The sequence below is a fragment of the Notolepis coatsorum genome (assembly GCF_963971535.1).
Source record: "Notolepis coatsorum genome assembly, chromosome: 6".
Lineage (NCBI taxonomy): Eukaryota > Metazoa > Chordata > Actinopteri > Aulopiformes > Paralepididae > Notolepis > Notolepis coatsorum.
In genome coordinates, this window is record NC_140170.1 from 182,298,128 (window position 1) to 182,315,701 (window position 17,574).

Consider the following 17,574-nt stretch of genomic DNA (forward strand, 5'->3'; position numbering starts at 1 on the left):
AACATCAGGCTCGACTTAAAACATTACTTTCCTAACTTAGTGAAACTAAATCTAACAAATTAACACATATATAAATGTACTGAATTGTTATTTCTTATTTTATTCATTATTATATTATAAAAAAATAAAAGAAAATAGATCGGGGCATCCCTAAATAATATATCATATCATATGTCATATTATCAGAGCAAATCCCGGTATATCTTCCTGCACATTTACATTTTACTATAGGTATACCTTCCTGGACAATTACATGTTACTGTATATTTTCGGACTGTATATTTTAGAATGTATACACATATTTTAGAATGTATGGGCGCTTTCACATATAGTATTGGTGGACTCTGTGCGGTTCGGGGGGTGAAGTTGCAACATTGTTGCATTCTTCATTTGGTTCGTCTGCATTCACATTGCAATTTGTCAAGCGCACCAAACTTTCTGAACAATGTCACACGGTCGAAAAGGGCGCTCGTCTATTGGACACAATAGCGAGTGGAAATGTGCGTGTGCACACGCTCGCGTGTGTGTGACTGCGAGCACTGTCTGACTCCAGATCAGCGGAGGGGAGGCGTCACAATTTTCTGTCGGTGATAGGGGGTGACCAGGTGTCCCGCATATTGAGAGGATGTCCCTCTTTTCGAAGCAAAAAAATAAACATGGGTCTAAAAGCCCCTCCCTACAGTAAACGTAGCAACCCGCCTCTTGTCCACACACATTGCTCTGCTCGTGACGCTACCTCATATCGCAGATCTGATTGGTTAGGTAGTAAGTTAGCGCTCTGCTCGTGAGAGTCGTGACTCACTTCCTATATTTGGTCCGCGTTTGGTCCGATGAAGCGAACCGAGACCTACGTTTTCAGGCGGACAGAGTTTGCGTGTTTGGTCCGCACCAGAGTTCGACTGAGCATTCACACCACCCCAAAAACCTACCTCTATAATGGTCTCTTCTTTAGGCGCCAAGTTTTTCTCCACATCGTCCTTCAGTCTCCTCAACATCATGGGCTTCAGGATGGCCTGGAGCTTCTTGACCTGGAGGAGAGGAGAGGAGGAGAGGAGAGAGGAGGAGAGAAGCAGGGGGAAGAGGAGAGGAGATAAGAAGAGGAGGTGAGAGGAGAAGAGAAGAGGAGAAGAGAGGAAAGAAGAGGGGAGGAAATGAGGAGAGGAGTCGAGGAGAGGGGAGGAGAGGGGAGGAGAGAAGAGAGAAGAAGGAGAAAATAAGAGATGAGGAGAGAAGAGATGAGAAGATTATTTCCATCAAAGTCAATTGAAACATTCTTGAGTTTACTACCAACCTGCAAGTCTAGTCTACTATCAACATTCCTTAGTCTTCAGGTCTCCAAACTAACTGGAACCAACTACTGTAGTAACTAGTCTAATATATCACAACTAGAAACCTAACCAACTAGTCTAGTCTACTACCAACCTGCTCCTCGGTCTTCAGATCTCCAAACTCGTCGAGGAAGAGTCTCTCGCAGGGGAACTGAAGAGGCTCCAGGAAGTTCAGCAAACTGAACAGTTCCTCCACAGAGTTCTGCAGAGGAGTCCCCGTCAGGAGAACCTTGTGCTCCTGACGGAACACAAAGAACACGGTGTTAGAAGCAGCAGCATGTGAGGGGAACCATATCGCGGTGCAGGGTAAACGGACTGCATCCATCCTATCTTTTTACAACTTATGCCTCTCACTCACCCACTCACTCACTCAGACACTCACACACCGACGGCCGAGGCGACCGTGCCAAGGTGCCACCCTGCACATCGGGAGCAGTTAGGGGTTAATTAGTGTCTTGCTCAAGGACACTTCCAACACACTGCCAGAAAGGAGCTGTAATCAAACCAGGAACCTTCCGATTACCAGACGACCGCTCTACTTCCTGAGCCACTGTGTAGGGGTGGTGTGATTTCAGCAGCCGCACCCGTCTTGTGGTCTGGCTAACTGGGCGCAGGAGCAGGGGTGGCTGTTAGGGCTGCACGATTAATCGATTTTAAAAATCGTAATTTGGAATGATGCAATTATCAAATCGCAAAAAAAATTAAAATCACAATTAAAAGAAAATTACAAATATTTAACATTTATTTAACCAGGAAGTCCCATTGAGATACAAGATCGGTTTTGGAGAGGGCGGTAAGGGGTTTTAGATTGTGTTGTTGTGAAGTTTAGACTTCAGAGAGGGAGAGTAAAGTACAGAAAAAAAAGGTACCGGTATCGATTCCCAGGTAAAAAGAAACATTTTCAGGCTCGGTGTCCTGAAAAGACCCACCGCGTAGGCCAGATGCAAGCCACATTTTACAATAAACCTCTGTGGGGCTGCCTTAAATTATTATAATCGCAAATGTAGTCGCAGTCGCAATATCTGTCAGAAAAATCGCAATTACGGTAGATTATTTCCCAAAATCGTGCAGCCCTAGTGGCTGTGCATCTGGTGCGCGCGGCGCAGACCCATCCCCACCACACGCGGTCCGAGAGCCTTCTGTTAAAACGATTTCTAGCGTACATCTTGTCCTGCAGGTGGCTCCAGTTTGCCCGACGCCGAGTTCCTGCTCAATTACTATAGATGTGCTTCTTCTTTCTTGTTTATAAACATACCGTGTTCGAGGCAATCAGCAATACCAACCGAGTCACGTGACTACCTGCGCGAGCTGCTGCACTAAAAAAGTATGGCTCTATGGAGAAACCATGGCACTCTGACTAAAAGCAGTTTCAAACAAAAACGTCTGGATGTCATTTTGCCAAATCAGCACGGCTATGTGAGTCTTTCACCTTTTACACATCTAGCTTTGGCATGGATTGATTGTTTAGATCGCTAGCATGGCTAACAAATAGGGGTGTAACGATGCATCGATTAATCGAAATGCATCGATTCTAATGTGTTTGATTCGATGCATCGATTTGAATATGTTATAATAGATTATAATCGAAATTAATCGAAATAAATATATATATATATTTTTTAAATGTTTTTATGTAATTTCTTTGTGTGTGTTGTTTTTATTGACCTATAGTCCATTCATGCTGAGTGAATCAGTTCCCCCAGCCACATTTGTGTATTCAAATTTTTTTGGGGAATTAACTGATAGAAAACGTATCGAAAATGTATCGACTCGAATCGTGGTCAAATGAGGAGATTTCATGATGCATTGAATCGTTGCCTGAAGAATCGTAATCGAATCAAATCGTTGTGAGGTCGAATTGTTACACCCCTACGAACAAATGCAACTATTTTGTAGTCATGTTCTGACAAGGATTACGGTCCTTTTTGCCCCCTTGATGCACGCGCACACCGAGTCTGACATGGACGAGAAACACATCTATGGAAACTCATTACATCCGTTAACAGCACCATCATTGAACACAGCAACACACACACATACATATACTGTCAACACACAAACACAGACTCACCAGGTTCATGAGTTTGAGTCCCTCCAGTAGTTTACAGTTCCTGTTCTTGAGGCGGTGAGCCTCGTCGATCACCACGCAGCGCCACTGGAGCTTCTTCAGGTCCGGGCAGTCAGCCATGATCATCTCAAAGGTGGTGATCACCCCATGGAACTTCAGCACTCCTGGTATGGAGTTACCCTGAGGGGGGGGGGGGGGGGGGAGAGAGAGAGAGAGAGAGAGAGAGAGAGAGAGAGAGAGAGAGAGAGAGAGAGAGAGAGAGAGAGAGAGGGAGGGGGAGAGGGAGGGGGAGAGGGAGGGGGAGAGGGAGGGGGAGAGGGAGAGGCAGTGTTAGAGCAAGATTATTTCTTTCAATATAAAAGCATTTTAATAATAATAAATAATAGATCAAATTTCTATAGCGCCTTTCATAGAACCCAAGGTCGCTTCACAATCAGGACAAAAAATAGGGCTAGGGAAGTAGGGAAAAAAGGGGGATGAGGGCAGGTAATGGATAATGGACCTAATCTAATCTAAACTAACTGATGGGGAAAAGCCTTGGTGAAGAGGTGTTTTAAGAGCAGTTTTGAAAGTGTCCAGGGTTGGGGCGTTGCGGATTTCGGTGGGGAGAGAGTTCCAGAGGGTAGGGGACGCCACGCTGAAGGCTCTGTCCCGGAAAGTCCGTAACCTGGTGCGAGGGAAGGAGAGGAGACCTAGATCAGAGGATTGTAGGTTCTGGGATGGAGTGTGCTCGTGGAGGAGATCAGACAGGTATCGGGGGGTGAGGGCATGGAGGGACTTGTAGGTGAGGAGCAGGAGTTTGAAAGTGATGCGGAACTTGACTGGGAGCCAGTGAAGGTGGATGAGGGTGGGGTGATGTGCTGCCAGCTAGGGCTTGGTGTGAGTTCTGAACATACTGGAGCCTGTCCAGGGCTTTGCTGGGTACCCCGAACAGGACTCCGTTACAGTAGTCCAACCGGGAGGTGATGAATGAGTGGATCAGGGTCTCAGCCACAGAGTCTGAGAGTGAGGGTTGGATATGGGAGATGTTTTTGAGGTGGTAGAAGGCAGACTTGGTGACGGATTTGATGTGGGAGTGAAATGAAAGTGTGGAGTCAAGGGTGACGCCCAGGTCACGGACTTTCGAGAGACTGGGAGATGGAACAGCCGTCAACGTGGAGGAGGAGATCTCCAACCTTCCGTAGCAGTGCCTTGGGGGCCACAACCATGAGCTCTATCTTTTTGCTGTTCAGTTGAGTAATTTGGTTGACATCCAGGTTTTTATGGCGTGGAGGCAGTTGACTACAGACTGTGGGGGGAGCTGGGAGGATGGTGAGGTGCTGAGATAGAGCCAAGTATCATCAGCATAGCAGTGAAAGTTGAGTCTGGTTGGCTGGTTAGTGTATTTTTCCTAACCATGTCATACTGTATGACCCTCTACAGTCCTACCTGTGGGTCTCTGTGGAACATCTCGTACTGTATGACCCTCTACAGTCCCACCTGTGGGTCTCTGTGGAACATCTCATACTGTATGACCCTCTACAGTCCTACATGTGGGTCTCTGTGGAACATCTCATACTGTATGACCCTCTACAGTCCTACCTGTGGGTCTCTGTGGAACATCTCATACTGTATGACCCTCTACAGTCCTACCTGTGGGTCTCTGTGGAACATCTCGTACTGTATGACCCTCTACAGTCCTACCTGTGGGTCTCTGTGGAACATCTCATACTGTATGACCCTCTACAGTCCTACCTGTGGGTCTCTGTGGAACATCTCATACTGTATGACCCTCTACAGTCCTACCTGTGGGTCTCTGTGGAACATCTCATACTGTGTGACCCTCTACAGTCCTACCTGTGGGTCTCTGTGGAACATCTCATACTGTATGACCCTCTACAGTCCTACCTGTGGGTCTCTGTGGAACATCTCATACTGTATGACCCTCTACAGTCCCACCTGTGGGTCTCTGTGGAACATCTCGTACTGTATGACCCTCTACAGTCCTACCTGTGGGTCTCTGTGGAACATCTCGTACTGTAGGATCATCTACAGTCCTACCTGTGGGTCTCTGTGGAACATCTCGTACTGTATGACCCTCTACAGTCCTACCTGTGGGTCTCTGTGGAACATCTCGTACTGTATGACCCTCTACAGTCCTACCTGTGGGTCTCTGTGGAACATCTCATACTGTATGACCCTCTACAGTCCTACCTGTGGGTCTCTGTGGAACATCTCATACTGTATGACCCTCTACAGTCCTACCTGTGGGTCTCTGTGGAACATCTCATACTGTGTGACCCTCTACAGTCCTACCTGTGGGTCTCTGTGGAACATCTCATACTGTATGACCCTCTACAGTCCTACCTGTGGGTCTCTGTGGAACATCTCATACTGTATGACCCTCTACAGTCCTACCTGTGGGTCTCTGTGGAACATCTCATACTGTATGACCCTCTACAGTCCTACCTGTGGGTCTCTGTGGAACATCTCATACTGTATGACCCTCTACAGTCCCACCTGTGGGTCTCTGTGGAACATCTCGTACTGTATGACCCTCTACAGTCCTACCTGTGGGTCTCTGTGGAACATCTCGTACTGTAGGATCATCTACAGTCCTACCTGTGGGTCTCTGTGGAACATCTCGTACTGTATGACCCTCTACAGTCCTACCTGTGGGTATCTGTGGAACATCTCATACTGTATGACCCTCTACAGTCCTACCTGTGGGTCTCTGTGGAACATCTCATACTGTATGACCCTCTACAGTCCTACCTGTGGGTCTCTGTGGAACATCTCATACTGTATGACCCTCTAGTCCTACCTGTGGGTCTCTGTGGAACATCTCATACTGTATGACCCTCTACAGTCCCACCTGTGGGTCTCTGTGGAACATCTCGTACTGTATGACCCTCTACAGTCCTACCTGTGGGTCTCTGTGGAACATCTCGTACTGTAGGATCATCTACAGTCCTACCTGTGGGTCTCTGTGGAACATCTCGTACTGTATGACCCTCTACAGTCCTACCTGTGGGTCTCTGTGGAACATCTCGTACTGTATGACCCTCTACAGTCCTACCTGTGGGTCTCTGTGGAACATCTCGTACTGTATGACCCTCTACAGTCCTACCTGTGGGTCTCTGTGGAACATCTCATACTGTATGACCCTCTACAGTCCTACCTGTGGGTCTCTGTGGAACATCTCGTACTGTATGACCTTCTACAGTCCTACCTGTGGGTCTCTGTGGAACATCTCATACTGTAGGATCATCTGACGGCTGATCTGGGACCCGTGGTAGACGATGACGTTGATGTTGGTCCAGGTCCTGAACTCCCTCTCCCAGTTGGTGATGGTGGAGAGCGGGGCGATGATGAGGAAGGGCCCGCGGATTCCCATGCAGAAGATCTCATACAGGAAAGTGATGGACTGAATGGTCTTCCCCAAACCCATCTCATCTGCCAAGATACAGTTCTTCCTACAGGAGAGAGAGAGAGAGGGGGGAGACAGAGAATGAGAGACAGGGAGAGAGAGACAACAATGAGAGACAGGGAGAGATGGGGAGAGAGAGAGGGAGACAGAGAGAGAATGAGAGACAGGGAGAGAGAATGAGACAGAATGAGAGAATGGGAGCCAGGCAAGTAGATTAATATATCTACAGTAGTCTGACTGATTCACCTGTTGTACCAAGTAGATTCATATACTGTATCTAGTCTGACTCAGGGCTCGAGACTAACAACGTCCCGTCGTCCCCTGGACTATCAAATATTTATTTGTGACGAACACAAATCCTCTCCGGGACGCGTGAACACTTTAGGCAACCAACATGCGCTTCCGCGTTGCTCTGAATTGCTCTGATTGGCCGAGCGCGCGCATGTGCATGAGCCGCGACGCGCTCCTCAGAGGCAGGAATACTAAGCTCCCCCTTAACACTTTGAGTGCCACTCAAGATTTCTCTGTTTTTTTTTATAGGTGGTTGCTAGCCACTCACGAGATTTCTCGGATTTTTATTTTTTTTTTGCGATCTGAAAAATTATTGCATCACCCGAGCCTACCCGAGTATAGCCGAGGGGCGCCGGCGATCACTGTGGAAAAAAGTGCCCCCTTTCGTCTCCCAGATGACATAAGTGATTTTGGAATGGACTCAATGAAAATGAAATGGGGGAAAAAATCCGGTACTCCACATTTTCCAGTTCACTGATCCAGCCGGGGTTACCACAGTTCATTCTGGAGCCTCAGATCCCCGCGGATCATGGAGTTCTACTGTATCGCGTTGGATCCATACACGTATCGATTTTTTCGAATGGTGATCAGGAATTGGAATATACCAGTTGGATACCATCTGATGTCAGGTAAGGACTCTATGTTATCAGTGGTAGGATAATCAGCGTAAGTTTGATGAAGTTATAAGCTGTTTTGTGAAATGTCTTCTTTCGGTTTCACTGTAAAACTCTGTGAGGAAATCAACGGAGCGATTATCAGTGCGCGGCCGTAATGTGCTTGCGTGCACGTATAATATTGATCATCTAGCGTTTATTTGAAAACGATTCATAAAAAGGCCGATGAATATCAACGTTGTGGAATATTCCACTAAAAGACGATTTTCATAGAATGCTCCAGAATGAGCTGTTTTTTATATCAAAACGGGGGCTTTTCTAACTGCTCTGAAATGGAAACAACGCGATAAAAAAACAATCTGCCTTCACAGCACTGACTGGAAAATAGTATTTGATAATGCGATGGGCAGATTAGACACATAGATTAGGCGATATTAACGTTAACATTGGCGCCGATGGTGGCATTCAAGCGGTAAAACGGAAAACCAGGCGTGGCGCTGAAAGTGTTAAGCTCCAGGAGAGAGGAGAGAGGCTGAAAACCTGCAGTTCTTGCCCGACTGATGGGAGCCGAATCCCGGATCAGATTTTTCTGATGAATACCCCCAAAACATGGAGGTCCCGAACGCATGGAAGTATTGATTGCGCCGTAACGAATCATTAAAAAATATACAGTTAACTGGAATATGTTGTGCCTTTACACATATGTTGGATTATATAATTGGTTTGTCATGACAAACTAATAAAAAACACCGGGTAAATCGTGATTTTTTATTAGTAACTGACCAAGTAGATTAATATATCTAGTCTGACTGATTCACCTGTTGTACCAAGTAGATTAATATATCTATATATCTAGTCCGACCGATTCACCCGTTGTACCAAGTAGATTAATATATCTAGTCTGACTGATTCACCCGTTGTACCAAGTAGATTAATATTAGAGCTGGGCCGTTAACGGCGTTAACGTGCTGCGTTAACCGCGCGATAATATAATTGACGCAGTTAATCTATTAAAAAAAAAATCCTTTTTTTCCCCCTTTATTTACCCAGGGTAGGTTTGCTGAGCACAGAGGCTCTTTTTCAGGAACACCCTGCTTCACATTCACACAGTTCCATTCACACCTGGGAGCTGCCCAGTACAACCACAGTTGACACCATTGGCCACTGAGCAACTCCACTGGAGCAGTTGATTTGCATTGGCAGGGTTTGGCCCCGTCTGGCACCCAATGGGAAAAATATTATAGGCACTATAAGTAGACACCGCTACATAAAACAAGCTGGTCTGCCTGAGTGACTGGTGGAAGAAGGAGTCAAGCCATGTCACATAGTTCAAGTTTGAAATGCTTCTTTCTGTTTTGCTCCTGAGAGTGTGCTAGATACTGTACTGTACTGGTAATATTATTTTGTGTTAACTTCTGAATAAAACAACTTATTAAACACAAGTACATCTTATTGAACATTATTTTGATATTTCATTACCAATTATCATAGCAAAACAGCTTTTTCAAACAGTCTGTAATGCATTTTGGAAACGGGAGATGGGCTCATGGTGTAATGGGCCACCTGGCCTGAGAAACATAAGGAGGAAAGAAAAAGTAAGGACTTACTTCTGGTCATTATTTGGGTAGAACACACATATTTTGAATGCCTTCAGCAGATTTCTTTATTTTTTTTGAGCCATTTTAATCTAGATTAAATCCAGGATTGCAGATAGATTCATCTAGATTAAAACAATTAATCTATGCCCACCTCTAATTAATATATCTATATATCTAGTCTGACTGATTCACCCGTTGTACCAAGTAGATTAATATATCTATATCTCTAGTCTGACTGATTCACCCGTTGTACCAAGTAGATTAATATATCTAGTCTGACTGATTCACCCGTTGTACCAAGTAGATTAATATATCTAGTCTGACTGATTCACCCGTTGTACCAAGTAGATTAATATATCTAGTCTGACTGATTTACCTGTTGTACCAGTTGAATAGCAGCCAGTTCATGCCTTCTAGCTGATATTCTCTCAGCTCGTTTGCATTGCGGTAGTCTCTGCAGATCCCCAGCTTCAGCCACTTGTCTGGAGGGGGACGCTCCTTCAGAGCACACACACACACACACACACAGAGATACACACACACACAGATACACACAAACACACACACACACACACACACAGTTAGTGTACTGTATGACTTAACAGTGTATTCATGCCACAAGCTATTCAAACAGCCAGTTGCTACAAGTGCACTGGTTTCCTACACGCTGAGAAGGGTATTATAATAATAATAATAATGAATTTAATTTATAGAGCGCTTCTCAGTAACCCGAAGTCTCTGACAGTAGGCAGAAAGAAAAGAAAAACAAAGAAACAAAAGAAACATAGAACCACAGCAGGGAAAACAGGGAACAATATGAAGTACACAGGAACATAGAGCCACAATAACAACAGGATGGAGGAGGGTGGTTATGGGTATTGTTGACCATTAAGGCTGAGCCCGAACGTTCGGTGAAAAAAAAATAAAGGATGCGCACGGGGTTGAGGTGATGTGAATGCGAGGCGCTCGGCTCAACCAGTATGGTCTGCCGGGCTGCAGCGGGATACTATTTCTCAACCAGAGCTCTATTTTGATTGACAGGCGATTCTGCCAATTACGTCACACCGCTTGCACCCGCCTCTGCTGTTACCACCAATCGGCAAGCCTCAACAGACTTACCGTAGCTACCGGGGAGCCGTAGTTAGCTCCCCGCCGAGGAAGTAATCGGTAACAAGGTTTCCGTAGGTGAACCTGCAGAAGGATCATTAATGAATACCAGCCTTTTTCGGCCACGGAGCGCGAGCTTCATGGCGGGAGGTGGTTGCGTTGGAAACAACAGCAGGCGCACGGTGGACAGACCCGTCCACCGTCTACCTCGGAACGGTGGTAGGGCGGACGGGCGGTAGGCGTGTTGGGAGCCCGGCCGTTCCGAGGTAGACGGGTCTGTTGAGCCGAGGCGTGCGCCTCTCCTCCCGGCTCCCCTCCCCGTCGTCCAAGAGTGAATACCTGTTATTGAACGTGTAACACTAACTATTTAACGTTAATGCCACAAAACTAATGCATTTGTTTATCTAGCCCCTTACGTGACTGCAAGGGCTATTGTTTATCATACTTTGATTCAGTAGCTTGTTTATTTTCTTCTGAGTGCTTTGTTTAATTACATGTTTACATGAACAGCCACCACTGTAAACATGTTTTTCACCAATAGACTATGCAATGCCGCCCTCCGTAGGATCTATAATAATACAATAAAAAAAAAAAAATATTGTTAAAAAAAATGAAAAAAAAATATTTATTTAAAAAAAAAATATTAAAAAATTAAAAAAAACGAACGTTCGAACGTTCGTTCGATAAACCCTGGCGAACGTTCGAACCCTAAAAACAGGGTTCGGGCTCAGCCTTATTGACCATACGTCGACAGCTCGGCTGCAGGTACGTGTTTCAGTTACGTTGACTGACAGCATGTGCACTGGTCACTGGCCTATTGCTGCAACACCATTGGTGCAACAACTGCTGTACCAATCAGCTCGCTTGAATCAGCAACTGTACAGCTGGTAGTTTTAGTGATAATACTCACAATGTATCTCAGGTCAGCTGGTAGTTTTTGTATCTCTTCAAACTCTTTGATCTTCCCAGGGTCCAGGTCCTCCTGTAGCTCCCAAGTGGCCTCCTCGTAGGAGAGACTACACCATTTCACCAGGTAGTGAGTCACCTCCTAGAAACACACACAATAAAGTTGTCTATATCTAGCCTAGCAGCTTGTTGAGTCATCTATAGCTAGCAGAGCAGCTTGTTGAGTCGTCTATAGCTAGCAGAGCAGCTTGTTGAGTAGTCTATAGCTAGCAGAGCAGCTTGTTGAGTAGTATAGCTAGCCTAGCAGCTTGTTGAGTAGTCTATAGCTAGCCTAGCAGCTTGTTGAGTAGTCTATAGCTAGCCTAGCAGCTTGTTGAGTAGTCTATAGTTAGCCTAGCAGCTTGTTGAGTCATCTATAGCTAGCCTAGCAGCTTGTTGAGTCGTCTATAGTTAGCCTAGCAGCTTGTTGAGTAGTCTATAGCTAGCCTAGCAGCTTGTTGAGTAGTCTATAGTTAGCCTAGCAGCTTGTTGAGTCGTCTATAGTTAGCCTAGCAGCTTGTTGAGTAATCTATAGCTAGCAGAGCAGCTTGTTGAGTAGTCTATAGTTAGCCTAGCAGCTTGTTGAGTCGTCTATAGTTAGCCTAGCAGCTTGTTGAGTAGTCTATAGCTAGCAGAGCAGCTTGTTTAGTCGTCTATAGCTAGCCTAGCAGCTTGTTGAGTAGTCTATAGCTAGCAGAGCAGCTTGTTTAGTAGTCTATAGTTAGCCTAGCAGCTTGTTTAGTAGTCTATAGCTAGCCTAGCAGCTTGTTTAGTCGTCTATAGCTAGCAGAACAGCTTGTTTAGTCGTCTATAGTTAGCCTAGCAGCTTGTTTAGTCGTCTATAGTTAGCCTAGCAGGTTGTTGAGTAGTCTATAGCTAGCCTAGCAGCTTGTTGAGTAGTCTATAGCTAGCTTAGCAGCTTGTTGAGTAGTCTATAGCTAGCCTAGCAGGTTGTTGAGTAGTCTATAGTTAGCCTAGCAGCGTGTTTAGTCGTCTATAGCTAGCCTAGCAGCTTGTTGAGTCATCTATAGCTAGCCTAGCAGCTTGTTTAGTCATCTATAGCTAGCAGAGCAGCTTGTTGAGTAGTCTATAGCTAGCCTAGCAGCTTATTGATTAGTATATAGCTAGCCTAGCAGCTTGTTGAGTGGTCTATAGTTAGCCTAGCAGCTTGTTGATTAGTCTATAGCTAGCCTAGCAGCTTGTTGAGTCGTCTATAGCTAGCCTAGCAGCTTGTTGAGTCGTCTATAGCTAGCAGAGCAGCTTGTTGAGTAGTCTATAGCTAGCCTAGCAGCTTATTGATTAGTATATAGCTAGCCTAGCAGCTTGTTGAGTAGTCTATAGCTAGCCTAGCAGCTTGTTTAGTCGTCTATAGTTAGCCTAGCAGCTTGTTGAGTGGTCTATAGCTAGCCTAGCAGCTTGTTGAGTCATCTATAGCTAGCCTAGCAGCTTGTTGAGTCATCTATAGCTAGCCTAGCAGCTTGTTGAGTCGTATATAGCTAGCCTAGCAGCTTGTTGAGTCATCTATAGCTAGCAGAGCAGCTTGTTGAGTCATATATAGTTAGCCTAGCAGCTTGTCGAGTGGTCTATAGCTAGCAGAGCAGCTTGTTGAGTCATATATAGTTAGCCTAGCAGCTTGTTGAGTAGTCTATAGCTAGCAGAGCAGCTTGTTGAGTCGTCTATAGTTAGCAGAGCAGCTTGTTGAGTGGTCTATAGCTAGCAGAGCAGCTTGTTGAGTAGTCTATATCTAGCCTAACAGCTTGTTGAGTGGTCTATAGTTAGCAGAGCAGCTTGTTGAGTGGTCTATAGCTAGCAGAGCAGCTTGTTGAGTAGTCTATATCTAGCCTAACAGCTTGTTGAGTAGTCTATAGCTAGCAGAGCAGCTTGTTGAGTGGTCTATATCTAGCCTAACAGCTTGTTGAGTCATCTATAGCTAGCAGAGCAGCTTGTTGAGTCATATATAGTTAGCAGTGTTGTGCTAGTTACTGAAAAATAGTAACTCAGTTACTTTACTAGTTACTTCATTTCAAAGTAACTTCGTTACTGTACTAGTTACTTACACCCAAAAGTAATGAGTTACTGTGAAAAGTAACTATTTAGTTATTTAAAAAAAAATAAAAAAAATAAATTGCTCAAGTCCCATGCCCCATATACTCAAAATCGGTTGATCAACTTGACAGTTTCCATTCACATCACCGAACTCTGCTAAGCAATGTGGTCTAGAGCGTTTCATTATATATTCCCTCCCCGCTGTATGTATATTTCTCTCCCACCCACCCACCCCCTCCTAATGTACAGTCCCCTCCCCATCATATGTATATACTCTGTCAGGATCTAGGGGTAACAGTACTGTATATTTGAATACCGCCTATGTCACAAATGTATCAGTACTAAATACCTATATGTCCCTATGCCATAAATGTCATGTATGTTGTGTATGTCATAAATGTCTATATGAATTGAAAATGGGGGACCCTGATGGAAACAAGACAAACGTCTTTCTCAGGTCTGCATCCCCTTAACAATTGTATGTATTGAGCCGTACTGTATTGTACCCATTCTGCAATCTGTTAAATAAAGTTTTCATTCATTCATTCATTCATCCATTCATTAATTCATTCATAACCATCTTGCAGCGTTGTTATCAAAGCATTGCAACGTTAGAATAGTTAGGATATCAATTGTGCATGAAAGGACTATATTTATATTGTTTGATTAGTATTATGAGATTCCCTGGCAGATTTCGTACAGTCAAAATCCGTTGATCTTGAGTTTCAGTGAACACATTGCACTCACCGTCACCAGTCTGCGGTGGTCGAGATGTAACGTTAGTCCAGTTGACTCCAGCAGCCCTTCAAACATGTTCTTTATCTCGTTTCCATGTTGTATATTAATTATCTCTCCAAGTAGTTGCTAAATGGTTTGTTAGTTCGTTATTATTACTGCGTTCTTATTATGTAGATTCATAGCGAGCGTCCTCTTGTTGTTTACTGTAGAGAGCGCCTATTTCTTTCAGAACGTCAGTGGCCAATCAGAAGTGCGAAACCAGAATGAGGCTACGGAAAGAAATAATAATAATAATAATACTTCGTTTTATATAGCGCCTTTCAGTCTACAGTAAACAAAACAAACGCAGGCGAAATAAGGACGCTCGCTATGAATCTACATAAAAAGAACGCAGTAACGAACTAACAAACCATTCAGTAACGTAAGTAGCGTTACTGAATTTCAAAAGTAATGCGTTAGAGTACTAGTTGCGGCAAAAAGTAACTTCGTTTCTGTAACGCGTTACTTTGTAACGCGTTAGTCCCAACACTGATAGTTAGCCTAGCAGCTTGTTGAGTCATATATAGTTAGCCTAGCAGCTTGTTGAGTCATATATAGCTAGCAGAGCAGCTTGTTGAGTAGTCTATATCTAGCCTAACAGCTTGTTGAGTGGTCTATAGCTAGCAGAGCAGCTTGTTGAGTCATATATAGTTAGCCTAGCAGCTTGTTTAGTCGTCTATAGCTAGCCTAGCAGCTTGTTGAGTCGTCTATAGTTAGCCTAGCAGCTTGTTGAGTCATCTATAGCTAGCCTAGCAGCTTGTTGAGTCATCTATAGCTAGCCTAGCAGCTTGTTGAGTCGTCTATAGTTAGCCTAGCAGCTTGTTGAGTCATCTATAGTTAGCCTAGCAGCTTGTCGCTGTGTATAGTATGTTACCTCTCCGGTCTCTGTGTCAGTAGTGACGGCCACCTCCAACACTCTGTCCACCTCCACATAGTCTGGATTAAATATATCCTCATCAGGCTAGAAAGAGAAAGAGAGAGAGAGAGAGAAAGAGATGTGTGTTAAATGTGTTCATAGAAATCAAAGAAAATAAAGATGAATAAGGCAAATAACTGTCTCAAATAATAAATCTCAGTTAAAAATACTTGTCCCCAGTATAATAATATACGTTTTACATATATATTGTGCCAAAACATATTCACAATATTAATTTATGTCAATGAAAACAATAAGATGACAATATTTCCTATAATATAATAATCGTCAAAACCAGTAAAGTATGACAGTTCTTGGATATGAATACATTTGGTATGAGGTTGTGTAGATTGAGTAGATTCCTACAGCACTGACAACGTGTTGATGAGGTTGTGTATGAGGTTTCTACCTCAGTGAAGAAGTGTTGATGCGGTTGTACAGGTTTCTACTAGGGATGCTCGATATTGGCTTTTTTACCGATATTGTCCAACTCTTAATTTCCGATACCGATTTCAACCGATATCAACCGATACCGATATATGCAGGGTTTCCCCCCCCCCAAAAAACTGAATAATTTCAGGTAATTAACATTACATATCTCTTGTTGTGGAATTAACACAACATTATGCATACTTTTGACAATAAATAAAATCAGAATTTGTTCTTACTTGCTTGCCTGGGTAAATAAAGGTTATAGAATGTAAACAAAAATAATTATAATATTTTTTTTTTTAAACCAATACTGATATTTTCCGATCACATTTTAATGCCAATATCGGCCGATAATATCGGACATCCCTAGTTTCTACCTAAGTGAAGAAGTGTTGATGCAGTTGTATAAATCCCTACCTCAGTGAATAAGTGTTTCATCTGAGCCTGTTTGGTCCTGAAGCGTTTGATCTTCTGGTGTATTCTGGGATCTTTCTCCAGCTCATCCATAGTCGCCCATTTACAGTGAAGGTAGGAACTGGATGAGTAACAAACAAGAAGACCATCAACACCGTCAATACAAGCAGAAATAACAGCGGCTTCAACTCCATTTACAGTGCAAGCAGGGCCTTGCAGGAGCCATTGGGATTTAAATGGGCGTTCCCTTCTATGCCGGATTAGGAAGAAGCTACTGTTTACACCTTCAATGTTGGACACAGCATTTCAACTGTGGTCTAGAAGAGGTCTGAGGGAGGTTAACGACTTATTTAAAGATACAATATTCATGGTTTTAACCAGGTGGTGAGGAAATTTGACATTCCTCAATCACATTTGTTCAGGTACCTTCAAATTAGAAACGTTGTTAGTAAAAACGTACCTTCTCAGACCCCTAAGAATTGGTTAGAGGATCGTATACATATTGATCCTGCTGGGCGAGCCAGGCTCTCAGGTTCCCCTGTATTCCAAGCTGTAACCTCACCGTCTCTCAGGCATGTAGAAGTGAAGTGAAAGGACTTGGAAGTGAAGGATAAGGTCTATTTTATTTAACCACATAACATGCACCGGCAGATATACGTCCCGTTTTGCACTTGCGCGCACGTCACGGCACTTTGCAAGCGTCTACCGGCTCAGGGCTGCATTTCTCGCCGATCATGTAATATACTGTTCGAAACTTTGCCGCCTTTCGCACGCCACCTCACTCGACCAATTCCATGCCTCGGTTCTTGAGTAACATGACAATATGTCAGGCGAGCGTCTTTTTACAGGCCGCGCGTCAAATGACCACGTCGAACTGCATACGCTCGAGAACTGATCAATCACCGCTGGTGGCGAAAATTATTGGTCAGCGATGTAGGCAACGAGTGTCCGCTTCCAACTATACCCCACATGGGGAGGTGCGAATATAGGGAAGTAGGTGAAAGTTGATGAGCGAAAAATTTGTTGTGACTCAATCTTTAGAACGCACAGAGGTGGATGATGGCCATGGAGGATTTTGTTACTTTTTCTTTTTGGGACACAGTTTACTAAAACCTTTCTCAAGCACTCATTTCTGGAAAAAAAATTATTTAAAAAAATTTGTTTTATTTGTACTACATAAGACGTCCGGCTATGGAACTGCTGTGTTTTCCAGCTCATACCTCCAGGGAGCGAAATTAACTTTTTGACTCACCGGCCAGTGGCGGGTAGATGGGAAGAATCTACCCGCCAAGCATATTTCTTACCTGCCAAATTTGTTTTGATTAAAAAAAATATATATATATATTTTATATAATTTTTTTTTTTTAAATAAAATATATATTATATAATCATACTTGTAGTTGTATTATCTGCGAGACATCGCCACCACGCAATAAGTCAAAATGCTCGCTATCTGCAAACAGCTCCACTGTCTGTCTGTGTGTATACTTGAGTAGCCTCCAGCTCCAGCAAGGATTCTCCGGCCCTGCAGCTAGACCCTATATTCAGCTAGACCCTACATTCAGCATGCAAGGATTCTCCGGCGATGCAGCTGGACCCTATTGGTATAACGTTACGGTTTTGTCAAAT

At 44.0% G+C, this 17,574-nt stretch overlaps 1 protein-coding gene across 1 annotated transcript in view; it reads right to left on the reverse strand.

Annotated features, from left to right (window-relative positions):
- The window catches only part of chd6 (chromodomain helicase DNA binding protein 6), a 143,971-nt gene that overhangs the window by 57,348 nt on the left and 69,049 nt on the right, over positions 1-17,574 (reverse strand). Inside the window, exons 9-16 of the mRNA XM_084315935.1 lie at positions 15,949-16,066; positions 15,058-15,144; positions 11,326-11,463; positions 9,685-9,806; positions 6,608-6,851; positions 3,400-3,576; positions 1,423-1,566; positions 930-1,028 (exon numbers count right to left, since the gene is read on the reverse strand). Of these exons, the coding sequence (XP_084172061.1) occupies positions 930-1,028; positions 1,423-1,566; positions 3,400-3,576; positions 6,608-6,851; positions 9,685-9,806; positions 11,326-11,463; positions 15,058-15,144; positions 15,949-16,066 (1,129 nt within the window). The remainder of the gene's footprint in view (positions 1-929; positions 1,029-1,422; positions 1,567-3,399; positions 3,577-6,607; positions 6,852-9,684; positions 9,807-11,325; positions 11,464-15,057; positions 15,145-15,948; positions 16,067-17,574) is intronic.